The sequence below is a fragment of the Anguilla anguilla genome, chromosome 6 (assembly GCF_013347855.1).
Source record: "Anguilla anguilla isolate fAngAng1 chromosome 6, fAngAng1.pri, whole genome shotgun sequence".
In the NCBI taxonomy this organism is placed as follows: domain Eukaryota; kingdom Metazoa; phylum Chordata; class Actinopteri; order Anguilliformes; family Anguillidae; genus Anguilla; species Anguilla anguilla.
Window position 1 is genome coordinate 23,937,341 of NC_049206.1, and position 16,249 is coordinate 23,953,589.

The 16,249-nt window shown below is 40.8% G+C and overlaps 1 protein-coding gene across 4 annotated transcripts in view; it reads right to left on the reverse strand.

The window, feature by feature from the left end:
* Nucleotides 1–16,249, reverse strand: part of LOC118229675 (guanine nucleotide exchange factor DBS-like) — an 85,017-nt gene that overhangs the window by 60,186 nt on the left and 8,582 nt on the right. For 3 of the 4 annotated variants that reach the window (XM_035421872.1, XM_035421875.1, XM_035421874.1), the window contains exons 2-6: nt 9,417–9,500; nt 2,667–2,781; nt 1,260–1,350; nt 830–943; nt 211–327 (exon numbers count right to left, since the gene is read on the reverse strand). In XM_035421872.1, the coding sequence (XP_035277763.1) occupies nt 211–327; nt 830–943; nt 1,260–1,350; nt 2,667–2,781; nt 9,417–9,500 (521 nt within the window). Of the gene's footprint in view, nt 1–210; nt 328–829; nt 944–1,259; nt 1,351–2,666; nt 2,782–9,416; nt 9,501–12,634; nt 12,986–16,249 lie in introns of those variants that run through there. The other variant, XM_035421873.1, reaches the window with a different exon arrangement.

The window sequence follows — 16,249 nt, forward strand, 5'->3', positions numbered from 1 at the left end:
AATGTTACTCCAGATTACTGACAGCCGTGAAAGAGACCTTAATATTTTATTAACAATATTTCATTTTCAACAACATTTTCATCAATGTTCAGAGAGAAAAAAAAAACGGCCGGCTATATTGTTGTGTTTCTGTTAGAAATCGGTTTCACTGAAAATTCCCAGTCATCCGCAGAAGAGCTTGAAAGTTGGGGAACCGCTGCCCCAGCTCACCGTTCGATGGTTGATCCACCGGCTGTGGCAGTACTCCAAGGTTCCGCCGAAGTCGTGCGTTAGCTGGGCCTTATCGACGTATCCGTGGAGGTCGGAAAGTGAGTTCAGCATGACAACCTGGGAGAGAGGGAAGAAGGAAAAACGGGAACCGATACGACAGCAGATTGAGAAATTTTCTGCGAGGACTGCACGTATAGGTGTCGTAATTTCCCCTGAGACAAACTGAGAGGATGAATTAGAGAGGCTTGCGAAACGTGAGTACAGTTTCCATTTTGCCCGTTAAGCTGATGTTCCTGTTTGTAGTGAGCCAAGACAGTTTTCCCCTATATTGGCCAATTAAATATATATTGGTTTCCTGTCACTGTATGTTTAGCCATGTTGAATTGAGACCTTTACTACATTAAATGTATCATAAATCTGTCTTCCTATTTCAAGAAAGGCAAGATGCTCTCAACAATCAGCACAAGATTTTAAAACTGAAGAAAGGTGAACATGTATTGATTTTCAAATACGGATACAAATATGGAATTTCTACCATCCCATGCATGCCGATTATTATATGACATACAAAAACATGAATTTATATCGACTGCTTCATTTGTTACCCAAATGACAATACCTTCATCTTGAAGTCGTCCCGGTGCAGTCGGATGCCGATGTCAGCGATAGCCCTCTGGAGGAATCGGGAAGGCCGCAGCACCAGGACCTGCAGCAGGTTTCCCTGGAACGCCCCCTGCAGGCCGAAAAACGCAAACTCTGCATGAGAACTGAACTCACAGCTAAGCAGGATGCTGATTAACTCCAGGCAGCAGTAATGCAAGCCAGTTTCCCCAAGGGGAAGTCAAACTAGAACAAACCACATGGCTAGCACAGGTGTCACTCGGTCAACCATATGGCTCTATGGTAGCACGCTAACTATTAATATGCTAACCATAACAGGCAATATGCAAACCTATATTTACTCCCCCTGATGTAAATTGCATGTTTAGGAGCATTTAATTTGAGACACTGTCAAATGTGCAGGCATTAGGCACGCTAAAGGCACGTACCGCGACTCTGGCCAGAGATGACTTCACAGAGCTCCATTTGTCCCTGCGGCGGTCGATGATTACAATGAACCCGACGCTCGCCGCTTCCTGACTGCAAATAAGGCACAGGCGCACACGAGAAGGAAATTCACCGAGTGTACTCTCAGTACACTGCAAGCGTGTTATGTACAAGCAGTTCTACTCTTCGCTTTTATCTTCCCTTTAATTGACTTTGCACCTTGCTACCAAAATCAGCAGCTAATTCTGGTAAGGCTAGACATCATACAGGAAAGTGACTTCATGCCATAGTAATTATGACATTTAAATAGGATGTTTTGTACAGTTATGTTTTTTCTATTGCATTACACTTTTTTCAGTTCATTCAGTAGTGATCGCAGATCTGAATTTTTTAAAGGACCACTCAAATGAAAATATTTAAATATGTTTTTTCAGTTTGAGTATCCTGCCTCAGTTACTTCACAGCCTCGCCCCAACCAATGTTCAAACCTGTATGCCATCATTTTAAAGGAGATCAACAATGGTTTTCAGCATTTGTTCTAATAATTAGCTGCCCATATAAATAATAATAATAATAATAGACACTCTTACTAACACTGCAAGGCTATGAACTACCATTTATATAAGAAAATAATTTCAAAAGGTAAAGTACACTCTTGCACCTCCTCTAGGCACACAGCAGCGATTTCAGCCACATAACTTCTCCCTGAAGAGCCTGAAGAGCACACTGACTGCATGGCACACTATCACAGGCCAGCCCTTAAATGACCCTCCATAAATGCTTGCCTGGCCATGAAAAAATGCAGGTTGGTGTCTCTATGGTGCTGCTGCGGTTACCCTCATGCCAAAACAAGAGACTCTCACACACAAACACACGTACACACGGACACACGCACACACACAAATGTCTCTCCCTTTAACACAGAAGAACTGAAAATGAGACATACCAACATTTGGTTTCAATTCTTTTTTTCCCTAAATATTTACACATCACCATTTTATTTGAATTTTTTAACTGTTTGTTGTGCCCAAGTGACAAGGTTCAAGTCTTAAATCCAGACCATAATGCCCACATATACCATGTTCCTTGTTATTCCTGGGCAGAAGCCAGCTTTTACAAGTAATGTCCATGTGGTCTCTTTTCAGGTAGTTGCTCAGCACACCTTTGACAGTTTAAATGGAAGAGTCTACCTGGAGGGACAGGTATTCACAATCGGAAATATATATATACAAACAGTGAAAATCCCTTTGTCATTGTGATCAGCTGAATGACAGAGAGTTAGGCACGGTCACCAGTGCCAAACACAACTTAACCACTCATTACGCATGGAAATTCTGAGGTAAACTGGATCTTTCTTCTAAGCTGAGATAAGCCTTGGTGTGCTTAGTAAAGAAATAGTGGGGCCCTACCTGGGAACACTGGTCAGGTACGTGATAACATTGAGGAAATCCTCTTCTGAGATGTTACCAAAGCCAGAGAACTCTGGGAGTGTGATTATGGGGTCACCATCTTTTCCTCTTCCTCCTACAAGACCACAGAAAATAAACCACACCACGGTTGTTCCTTCTTCTGATCACACCAGCCAGACCTCTCCGTTCTGCCACCTCTGGACGCTTGGCACCTCCCCCTCTTCGTGTCTGTACTTCCCTTTCGCGTCTGCTGTCTGTCCTGGCCCCTCGCTGGTGGAATGACCTTCCCGTGGCAGTCAGAACAGCAGAGAATCTGACTACCTTCAAGTGCAGACTAAAGACTTATCTCTTCAGGCTGCACCTCTCCCCACCCCTCCCTAGCCTCTAGTTTAGCTCAATGTACCTAGTTAGGCTAATGCAATATTGTTAGTTTTGTATATGGCAGGATTGTTTTGTTTGATTCTGATTGGGTAAATGTGATTGTAGTGCTAGTTTTGTACTTGGCAGGATTGTTTTATTTATTTGCTGAACAGGTTACCCTACAGGGTTGGAGTCCTGATCTATGTGGTCACTTCTGGCACTACGATCTTTACTTCACTCTAGTGTGTTTTTTCTGCACCTCTGCACTTTGAACTGATGCACTTGTTGTACGTCGCTCTGGATAAGAGCGTCTGCTAAATGCCTGTAATGTATTGTAATGTAACTGTGTCACCACTCTATCTTTAACAAGCAATCGGGCCATCTTGTTTTTTAACACTAAGGCCTGGTTTCAAACAACCTTTGCCATGAACGCTGACTTCAAAATAAATTCTGCCATTAACTTCTTCTTTCTTGAGAAAAACATTTTAACAAGAAATGTTTGGTTATTGCCCCACTCGCTGTATTGTGTTTGTCAGAGGCTGAAAACTAACCTTCGTTTTTCATTATCAAATCCAATGACAAATGTTGACGTGTTCCTAGTTGACTATAACCTCAGTCCAGGACAAAACACATGAAACAAGAGACAAATGTCCATGGTACGCAGTTAGAAAATTAAAATTATTTCTTGGGAATATGGGCGAGAATTCATTTTACAACAGGAATTCTGTTATGGATAATTTCTGGAAGGAGTTCCTGACATATATCTGAGCTTCTGTTTGCTTGGTCCTTGTTAATTCCACAGCACAACCAGTAGGTGGTGATGCACAGCTAGATAACGTCACTGCAATTTGTAATGGTATTGTAAAGCACTGGTATGGCCTTTTATTTATGTACAGTTGACTTGACATAAAACCCATGCAGGATTTAAGCACAAACCCTATATGTTTGAACAAGTTTAAAACATACAACATTCTGTCAGCAAGGTGAGGATTAATTGAAATATGTATACTGAAATTGTCCGAACCCAGCAGTTTTAAGTACACTCTCATTGACATCCAGCACTCTGAATCCCGAACACAAGTGCATCAACAGTTAAAACATCTCACTTACCCAACATGTAAAATATTTTTATTTGATTTAATTTGGTAATTATTATCAAAGATATGAAGTCGCAATCAATTCGCCAAATTCATTGATAGGCATAGCAAACTTTTTGGATCAACCTTTATCAAAATGTACAACTCTCAACCAGGTGAAAATAAAGAAATTTACTAAGTTACAACAAATACTGACATCTAATCTAAAGGCGAGGTTCAACAACCTTAGAACAATTGCAGTCAGCAGTCACACAAGAAATGAACAAGAGAAGATACCAAACCACAGCTTTTGTCCCAAAGTAATCCAAGGTGCAAAAACCAAAAGACAGCAGAAAAGTCCAAAAGAATCAGAGATGAAATGTAAAACAGCAAACCTAAACGCAGGACTCAGATGCCTACTTCCAACTGTTACCAACTACTTCCTTCGAAGTTGCCCAGACTACTTACTAAAGGAAAGCCACATATTTTAACTGGTGAAAAAGACGGAGGGGGCAGGGGTATGGACACCCTCTCTGACACACACACACACACACAGACACCCAGTTCCTGCTGGTCTTACTGTATCTCCAGGCTATGCTGGCTGAGCACTTTGAAGCTTATTATGGCTGAGAATGGCTGACAATGCAAAAAGGCGGTTAAATCAGGTTGGTGTATCCACATAAATTGCCTTAATGGGGATGACATTTCAAAAAACAGGTGCATGGTTATACTGACAGAAATAATCATACATGCACACTCACTTCGTATCATATTAATTTCAAAAATATATAACCAGAAATTTTTTTTTTACATCATTTAATACAATGGTGGACTGAAACATTTTATGTACATGAACTAATATAGCAGACTGAAACATATTAAAGCTAGATATTGATTGGGTATAACATAACGTTTTAAAATTTTGGATTTCATACTGAATTCAATTTGAACGGTCAATCCATATCTCTGATGTTTGTAACTCAGAGCTTATACTGTATTGTTTTAAAATTACCTCTGATGTGAACAAAGTAGATGCCCTAATTGACTAGCCAAAAGAAAAGTATGGTAACATGAAATGTGCAGAGTTGTGAAAAACTGAGTTTGAATATCTTTAGCCTAGGTGTACGTAAACTTTTGGCCTCAACTGTATATCAGACAAGGAAAATTTGCCTGTGGTGTTAACACACTGGTAAAAAAAAGAGAACAAAGCAGCTGATGTGATAATGAAACAAATCCCCAGCATGTTCACCATGTGATTTATCCTCCTGCCAAGACTGAACTGGACATCCCTAAATTTGCCACCATCCTGAACTAGCTCTAGCATTTTACAAGAGCACGTTCACCATGACTGCAAAATGTATTCATATATTCCCATGTTCATATATACACCAAAACATAACACAACTTTCCTACTATGTGATTTTGGCTAGCTGTTGAATATTGAGCCAGGTGAACAAAGAACAACCCAAAAGGAAGGAATGTGGCCCTTTTGTAAAGAGAATAACACAATCTGATACAACAACATTCTGGCGGGTGGACTAAATCAAGTACACTGTCACTCAGCATATGGGGGAACCACAGAAAGAAAATTCTGCCCTGGCAAGACAGTCCAGCTGAACACAGGGGAGCAATTCGTTGGCCTGACCCAGGAAAAATCAAGTCATAACCCACCAACACAAAAGCATCATCAGGCCAGTGGTGGTAAAGCCAGGTCCAGGAAAGTAAAAATCCACCCCAGTATTTTGTTACAATCACCTGGATTTGATAATTAGCACAACTCTTCAGCAGGGAGGTAGAACTAATTAGCGAAATCAGCTGGCTGAGTTCACAGGTGGAAGAAACACACGGCAGGACTTGCCACTTCAGCATCTGGCTCTGCCTTAATGGTCATTTTCACCCTGTTCGCCACTGTCTCAGCAGAAACATGCATATTGTCAGCCCTAAACTGTGAGGACAGCTACACTCATTGTTTATAGGTCTTGTGGCCACACAGGGGAGCCAGCGTGTGCTAATGCCTACACAACAGAAAAGGTTGGTGTCACTGACTCACGGGCAGTGGGACTAAGGCCTCTTTGGGGACACATCAAGGTTTTCTGTAGACTGGCCTGATAGATGTCAGTCAACAAGGCGCAGATTTGAAGAAAGCTACACTGATTGATCAGATGGGATGATGATATAAACAACAATAATAATAATAATAATAATAATAATAATATTGCACCTTTCATAAAACAAGAGGCAGAAGTGCATCACAATAGGGGAAAAAACAGGGTATATTAAACAATAAAATAGAATAAAACACAACTGCAATAAAAGCACTATGAAATACAAGTCAGTATATTTCACATATTAAAAGACAAATTAAAGCAACTAGTAAAAGTAAAAACTAAAATAAGATACAGTCAATAAAAAGCCTTCCTAAAGAAGTGTTTTCAGAAAACAGTGCTACATTTGGCACCTTTTTGATCTGTCTGGGTAAGCTATTCCATAGTGTGGGGAGCACAGAAATAAAAAAGGTTTCTCTGCTTCTTTTGTAATTTACTTATGGAATGCATAGCAGACTATCACCAGAAGACCTGAGGTCACGTTTGGGCTGGTACCCATTCAACAGGTCAGATATGCAATGTGGTGCTACGAAAGTCAGTGCCAATATTCTTCGGATCTTTTCTCAATAAGACACACACACGCATGTAGAGAGACATTTTTTTAGGTTTATAATTGACTTCAGTGTCCCTCAGGTAGGGGTGGTGGTGGAGTTCATGTAGTTTGTACTCTGCAGTTCAGAGTAAGGATGAGTAACAATGCGTTGATTTATAAAAACATTTTCCTATGTTCGAAACTTGACTTGACTTTGTTTACCTCCGCGTTATAAAAGCCTGCTATGGCTATGCAACATATAGTTCACTGTTTATTAAACACAGCTTTAAAAAACAAATTACCGGTTGTTCAACTGCATTATTATAGATGTCATTGTAAAACTATGACTTTAATGCTTTAATATCTCAGCAATAGCACTGCCAGTGATTATAATGGTAAAAAGTAGGGATTTTGGGCATTTTATACAGCTTTGGGTTCAAAGCCACACACTTATAGCCATGCCCACTACCAGTTATTTTTTAATGATTTTTTTGGTTGAACAAATACAGATACAGATACAAGTAGTGGCATCTCCCTCCACCCTAGTGTACAGATTAAATAGAGTCTTGTTCAGAGAAGCCATTTTCAAATAAGCTATGAACAAGTACTGAAGTATTTTAAAGGATAAGGAAACTGACCACACTCTTGTTTCAGCCCTTATGGTAATTTAAAAACAGAAGTGGGTACAAGTGGGACTAACATGCAGCAGACAGGCAAATGGACAGATATTTTGTGACTGGTTAATCATTCCTACAACAAAACTGTGCAAAGCAAGTGCTAAGTATTTGAATGTAGTTATTTAGTATTATTACAAACATACAAGAACACTCACACTTTAACTGCTAGGTATAATCATTATACAAGCTAGTAAGATACGTACTTCACAGATTAAGTTTAAAAGCATGGAAACCATCATCTTACGGCGAACAGTAATTGTTCAGAATTTTTTTTTAATTGTTCAGCAGTAGCCCCATACAAAGTAGTCCCATAACTGCAGTCATAACTACCCACAGAGACTCTCTGTACATATGACACATGAGATTCTCAATACCACAATCATTAAACTGTTAAACTTAACATCATTCAAAGACACATTTTCACACTAAAGTTTCTTCCCAGCTTGACATGCATTTGCAATATTTTAATATTAGTTTGACGTTTAGGCAATAACTGAAAAACCAAATCACGCAAGTAAACAATGCAAGAAAATAAACCTGTTCAGTAGTTCTAGCTCTATCTCTGCAACTCTTCCTGTTGATGAGCAGTACAGATTCCAAGCCCCAGGAATAAGCCAGGCTTTGCCCCTTAAGATGAACCTCACATTACGAGAGACCATCTTGTAGGCTGGAAATCACATTTTAAAACAGCTCCTCACTGCAATGAAAGACTGTAAAAAAGCCTGAGGTCAAGATATTGATAAGTAACTGAAAACAGCAAATCTTTGCCAGCGAGATGTCCTGGAAGACTGACCAAAACCATGTGTTCCCTCAGTATCAAGGACATCATTCAGCCACATGGACAGACATTTTATGTCAGACAAAGGAAGCTACAGCAGCAGTGATCCAGCTGTATCCTCAGCATAGTCATAAGCAGTGAACCAGGCAGATTGAGTGAATACCAACAAAAAAGACTTGAAAATGTAAGACAATACTCGTGTTTGGGCAAACCCTTATTAAAACTTTCCTAATTAGTCTTCCATTGAATCCACATCTGTTGTATTTTATTATAAACATTATTTTGCTATGCAAATTAGGTTCTCTTTATTCAATTAAGTGGGATCTACAATTTGACTGTTTAAAACAAATTCTTTGATGTTATAGTAGTTTTCAATTTTACCCCGTGGGTGAGGAGACTGTCTGTACGGGGCTCACAGCACAGACAAAGGGAACTGAAATATGGCTCATTGTTAAGAGAAGAATGTACAGAAAATACAGAATAATAACTTGTGATGTGGCATACCAAACCATTGCAATGTACAGGAAAAAATTATCAGGGGGCACTAGAATATTTACGAAAATTAGTTGTCAAAATTGAGAAGTCTATCTCAATCTAACCACACTGTGCTCTGTCACTGAATTGTACCAATGGGCAGATGTGACATTTATCACACTGCCTTCACAGATACTTTTTGTTCATGTCTGACACTGCCCAACTGTTAATGCCGTCTAATTTTAACAAACGAAAGAAGGGCTGCTTGTTTAAATCGGCAAATCAGCGCAAAGGACGAGCATGGTGCTTTAGGACTGAACAGATAATTAAGTCGAAAGTCTGGCTCCTTGAGGACAATTTTAAACATCTCTTTTTGAAAATACTCTTAAAGTATTCATTCAGCAAGGTTATCCGCAATTTCTGGAAGTCGGTGTTTATGGTGAAAAACAGAAATGATCAGAATACTACCCACATTAAACTATTAGCTACACTTAAATTGAAATTTGATCACACATTAGCCTACATTCCATCAAAATGTGCCTTACAGGTAAATGCATGTATTTTTCTTTCTTTTTAATGTGGCATGTTCAGCAATCACCAAAATTAGCCATACTGTGGTTGTGAGGTAAACATTGGAGCATTTAATAATGAGCAATAGGTTATAGACAAATGTTGATTGAATCCAGGTTAATACAGCGCGCAGTACTAAAACAAAGCTATGAAGACATCATTTAAAAGACCTGCTCACCAGTGAGTAGGGCAAACTGCCGGTGGAGCTGCTCGATGATGTTGATCGCCAAAAGGGGCCTGACCTCCTGTTGCATTATCTCATCTAAATAAAGAGAGAGTGAGAAACATAAGTGCGAGGCCCAGTCAGTCAAAGGATGCTCAGCAAATCAGCAGGTCGAAGCCCCCGTGCGTCTCGCGCTGGGGCAGAGGAGGGTCCACTGAACTAATGCCTGTGAAAAGCAGGCTCCATCATAAATTCCAACACCCGGCATGGGGGGAGGAGGAAGGTTGCTATGAGACACACATTTTCCATGCGACCATACAGCTCGACCGTGGCCTCGCCCCCCCCGACGCCGCGGTTGTCCGGTCACCGGGGAGGAGGAGAGAGAGAAAGAGTTTGGCAGAGCCTGGCTTTTAGCAGTAAATGGAGAGTATGTTGAGTCTGTGGCCTTTCAGCGAGACTTCATTTTGGGCTAATCGCCGCCCAAACAAAACCCCTTTCATGGAGCCCGGTCTTTAAAATCAAGGGTCGCTCTACCAGGGCCCTTTATTCTTCCCATTATTCATTGCTGTAATGGATTATGTTGCCCCCGAATCAAGCTGTGTCTGTGTACAGGAGTTCCAGGCGGACAAAAACGCCTCTGTCACGTTTGGCATAAAGCAGAGTATTAACACAGGCTACATTTCATTAAGGAGACGCACAACAACCAAGCTAAGTATGGCACATAAAGGCCAGCACACAGAAAGATTTAAAGGCTAAAGCTTTAGCGTCAGAGGCTCACATGGAGAGAACACATGGGGCCTACAGACCCTTCTTTCTGCCCGTTCCGTCCATCAAAGCCAGACGCGAACCACGGCAATTCCCATAAACAACCACAGATGTCTGGACCTGTCAACTTTTACTGGGGCAAACATTCGGAATTTATTTATTTCTGATATCCCACCTATATCCACCGCAGAAAGGAATGTTTCCCTGCAACAGTTCATTGCACTAATGCTCTTTGAATCTAGGGGGCTAAAGATGCCTCAGAAATAAATTTAAAAAACCATTAAGACTTGATGAATTGTACTGAATCCTAAATTCAATACAATTCGAAAAATAAAATCATAATCAATAAAAAAGCATAAATTATATTCCCAAAAAAAAAATGATAGCAGTAAAACCACTACTTATACTCATATAATCATAAAAATAACAATACAGGGCAATCATTTAGTAGAAGTAGCACCTGTACCTTTAATTTACTGCACGTAAAAAAATTCTGTGAAATCAATTTGCGAATCTGTCTGACACCTGGACTTTCATAGGGCCACTGAAAGATGAGATGAGAGCCATTATGGAACAATGGAACGAGAGGTGATTTTGTGCCGTGCAAAAGTGTACATTCCAGAGCTGCAAATGCCTTAAGGAAACATCATGTTTGCAACACATGGTGAGTTGAGCGGGAGGACTACACACATTAGGACCAGACAAACACACAGGGGGTGCTTTGTTCCCAGCAGACCTCAAAAGATGGTCTCTCACCTCGTGCTCATTACGCGATATGCACCCTTACGCCCCTCTTTAATCTCGCGAACAAGACAGAAGGCGCCATTTACCTCTAAGAACAGCCTCTTTAGTAAGCTCTTTATTCTATCCTCTGTGCTGCTCCGACAGTGCAGTGCCCGAATAGAACTGGAATGTAAACAGAATTTTCTACTTCATTTTGATAAGATGGAGGCCTTCAGATAAAGAAACTCATTCAAGCATAAAACTGGTAAATCCCTGCCATTATTCTACACTGAGCATGTAATTCATTTGTGATGCAGATTTCAGTTTTACAGTGACTTACATGTTTTCCATTTAAAGTATTCCTTTTTTAAACAGCTTGAAGCAGAACTGAAGCAGTGCCGGCAGAGAACCAGTGTCAGCGGCACAGTGCCTGAGATTTGAACTCGCAGCCCCCCTGGTTACAAGCACAGGGCTATAAATATTCCACACTGCCGGCCCTTGCAAACCCTAAATAATCTAGTCATGTGTTTGATCCTACATCTTACTGCTTTAACAAGCTCCCACTTGAATAAAAGTATACAAATCAAAATAAATTCCAAGAAATGCTGAAAAAAATGCTTGGTGACCGACTGGTCTATTTCTATTTTATGAACAAGAGATCAGGTGTTTCACTTCTGTGAGCTGAGTGCATCTGAACTAGGTCTTCCATATACCTCTCCTCTGTGATATCTGAATAATAGCCCTGTTAACAGGAAACATATCAGTAGATACAGCACACACATACGACTACATCTTAGGAGCAAACATATGCTTGCATAGCGTTCTCCATTTTTGTGCAAAGATTCCATTGGTTTTAACTTGGAAAAATCAATGATGTGAGAGCAAATAACCATATTCTGTGGCAAGCGTGTAGATGTGAGGTAAATTTGCTTTTTAATCACAAGGACATAACGTTGATTCATGCAGGACCTATTTATGATCCCGTGGTGTACAGGCTTACAGGTTTACCGACCTGGAATTAAACAAGCATATCATGTTAAGGAGGATTATGAGAATTTAAGGGCAATATGTAACAACAGGGTTTTTGTTTGGTGGCAGGATCACAATGTTGGCAAACTTTGCTCCATTTCCATGGTAAAACCTCTCATTGCCTACCACTGCACTCACAGCCTACATCCCCACTCTACAGATGCGTAGGAAAAGTCATAGAAGCACTTTAGAAGCACTGAAAACTTTTACCTGTACGTACACGTAACAAGAGAGAAGCACATGGTTAATTTTGATGCTTTTGCTTGAACATTAAAAACATGAGTTCATTGGTGCCTTGATGCAACTGTAATTCCTCCCCCTAACAGATTTCTATAAGAGAATGTCACTGGTTACTAACAAAAATGAGAATTGTAGTGTTCTATTTTATGAGTTTAATATGGTTATATTAGGCTGTGTCAGTATTAGAGTATTAGATTACTTATTAAAGAACTACAGAAAACAGACATACAGATCAGTCCAGAGAACATGCTGACCTGAGCTATAAAAATGCAACTGGGCTTCAACACACTGCCGTTATTTTTTCTCTCTTTCTATAAAAAAAATCATTCCCCTGTTCTTGCTAAACATGTCAAAACGTAGCTGCATTTGCCAGTAAACATACACACGCACGCACGCATTGAAAGACAGTCAGACAGACACAAACAAACACACACACACACACACAAACACACACACATAAGAAAAGTCGCACTTACCAGTGACTGGTCTTTCATAAAGAAAGTAATTTTCCTATGAGAAGTATGAATGCCAGATATAGCCGATAGGATCTGAGTTTTCGTTTGTGACCATTTCCATTCCTCACTCCTCCTGGAGTTTTCGAACGCGCGCCAGCCCTGGCACAAGCAGTGCTTCTGCAGAAAGCACCATTTCTCACTTTTTCCAGCCTCCGAGCTCCTCCGACAGCAATCGTCTGCTCCCTGGCATAACTTCTCAAGGCTCAGCGCACATAAGACGCCAGATGAGCCAATCAGGGACCAGAGGGTAAGAAGGAGGAAATCCATTATTAGTCCCCCCTCCCGACGCTCCTTCACACCACTCCGTGCGTCCGTCTGAGACAAGAGGAAACGAGCGCGACCGCGGCGGCTGCACCGGGGAAAGCGTCTGGGGGGGGGGGGGGGGGGGGGGGGGGGGGGAGTTGCAGCACTTGTGGAGCTGAGGGGGCGTTCGAGTGTACCGAAAAATCGTACCGAAAACAGCTGACGGTTAGTAGCCTACCGAAAATGAAAACAGGCGAACCGCGGTTCATATATTAGCACATTATTTTATTTTAATTGAATATAGTTTTCCAGTTTAAAAAGTAGGCTATAGACAGAGCATTTTCCCACAGAATATTTAATAGCCAAAGAACCAAGCACATTCTTTCCATATTTTTAATTAAATTTTGTTTCCTATTTGATTCTAAACAATTTAGTTTGAAAGAATGTGTTTGATATGGCCATTTTATTTTACTAAATTTCCCAAAATGTGTTGTTTTAGCCCTAGATGCTGATTTCTTTACCGTGACTTGTTCTAACGGCTGCTTGAAAGAGAAAGTGCTGATATACGTTGGCTAAGTAGATATAGGCTATCGTTTTCTCATGAACGAATCACTGAACTGCGAACGATAGTCAGTCAGTGAACTACCAGTTCACGTTCGCGAACGAATCGTTTCACGAAGTGATTCAGTACACTTCGTTCACCCAAAAGATTCGTTCTTTTGAACGAATCGTTCGCGAACGACACAACACTACTGGCATGCATGGGTAGCTGCTCCGTTAACAGCCTGGTCCCAGCTGTGTCAACGAATGTGTTCATTCAGTACACTTTGTTCACCCAAAAGATTCGTTCTTTTGAACGAATCGTTCGCGAACGACACAACACTACTGGCATGCATGGGTAGCTGCTCCGTTAACAGCCTGGTCCCAGCTGTGTCAACGAATGTGTTCACTCAGTCGTGTTTAGCCCTGACTACAGCTGCCTGGGAACATGATGGTGTTTACAATCCGAAAGCACGTCCAAAAGCACCACAGGCAGCCACTGAGGCACTGTTTTTAAAAGCTTCCCCCGTCCTTGTCTTACATTTATTAACAAAACAGTAATACCAGAGAAAAATGTTAGTTGATTTTAGGTAATTGTTAGCCTAAAGACCAAAATTCGAGAACGTCGACACCCACGGTGAAATTATACCATTAAATAGCACAAAGTAACAAGAATTGACCAGAATATGGAGCCAATTTTACTTGCCAGGTCTCTGTAAGATACACCCCATAATGTGTGTGTTTGCATTGTGGCAAGCTGTTCCATCTCTCAAAAGCTCATAAAACAGCATGTGTAAAACTGGGCTTGCTGGTGTGGTTACTCCTGTCTTAGGGGCAAAAACAACTTCATCAAGCTCAATTAGATAACCAGATCATTTGATGACTTGACAGATCTATTGTGTTTTACAGCACGGGGATTAAATTTGTGTCATTGAATGACTAACACTCCAGTAAGTGTGCCAAGATGAGATTTAAAAAATTGCTAAATCATTTCTCTTTTCTTGGCTAAATTTGTTTAATTCCAAAACAAATCCCCCCCCCCCCCCCCCACCCTCAAACTTTTATACTTGACCACGAAGGCTCATATGGTTTAGGACAGTCTTGTTTATCAATTTATCAACATTTAGCCCAGGATTTTAAGATATGTCCATCTTGCCTTGAGACCTGTGCCATTACCGTGGATACATCCCTGAAGCACGGTGAATCATCACATATCAGGTTGTGCAAATAGTGACAAACTGTCACAAATAGAAAAGGCAACTGGACAAAATCACCTTCCTCTCACAATTTGATTTTATTGATTTTGATGATGAAAAAATTCCAAGCCAATCTAAACACCTATGTTTCCACATTGTTCCTGTGCTTTTGTACTGGAAAGAAAAAAAATGTTTCACCATTGTCTAAATACTACTATCTAAATAATGTCTGAAGTCATTATTTTCACATTTGTATACATAAGCTGTTTCCTCGGCACAAAAATGATTCTTCAGCTTCACGTGGAACCAAATACGGCTTGCACAGCCATCACAACAGTTAAAACAATAACAAAGCCAGCTCACTCTCCCTTGAGACCGTAAAGCAAGAAACCCCCACACACAAGCCAACCAACATGCTGGCTGTTTTCAGAATGACCAACTTCCAAATTTTTACGGGTTTACACCGACCTACCATCTAGGAAGGTCAGACAGAGGCAATGCCTCTAACAGATCTAAACACAATGCCTAAAACAGACACAAACACATTCCATTATTTCACGAAAGAGGTCCTTCTACAGCCAGCATTTCTCACATCTATTTCTAAGTTGTGTCTTACATTTAATTTGAAACTTGCCTAAAGTTTGGAAACCTATGAGCCTATTTACTGGCAAAGGTTCTGTGAATAAGGTCACTTTATTGGTTCATCCACAACAATGTTTTCTCCAGAGCTCCACAGGGAAAAGGCAAGAATGTGGAAAACATGACAGGATGTCTCAGACAGAATTAGTTGTCTGCAGATAAGTAGAAATCTTAAACATCACATTCTTTGGTAGCCGGGAAGAATTCCCTTTGTTCCCATAAAGCATCAGAGACTAATGACAAGGATCGACAACTTAATTCACCCGGAAAAGTACAGGGTGCAACAAGAGGTGGTGTCATATCGTGCTAAAGTAGAGCGTGGGGCAAAAACAGAGGGAATGGGAGAGACAAAAGAGAAAGAGGAGGGGGATCCGAGGGTGAGGAAAGCTATGCTTGCTCAAGCTGTGCTGTTTTTGTTCAGCTGCTCCGTCCAGGTGGGTTTGATTACAGCCGGCTGTTTACCAGCGAGTGTTCCAGGGCAAAGCCAGCATTCTTTTGAAGCCTTTGGCTTCCAGACACACGACCACAGTTCTTCAGACCGGATATCTATGCCAGCACCTTGCTTGTTAACGGAACCACAATGTGAATATGTTCTTATCGCCAGAATGCGATCCAACGTTTCAGCTAATCATATTATCCTTTTCGATTCGTATACACCACAACACTGCCACACTGCACAGTGGCCATTATGTCATTATCCTTCAAACACTGAGGTTGAAGGGTTGAGTCTAACAAGAGCTGGATACATAAACATTTAACGTAATACTTCAATCTCATGCCTAATTGCCCACACTGAGATTCCTAGAACGTGACATGCCTATTGCAATGATTAGAACAGGATGTCTCAGGCAGATTGAAATTAAACATGGTTATGTGTTGTAATAGCTGAGACTGAGGAGTGTTCAATGGAATATTACATTACATACTCACAAATGACCAACACCAATCAAACAACAGC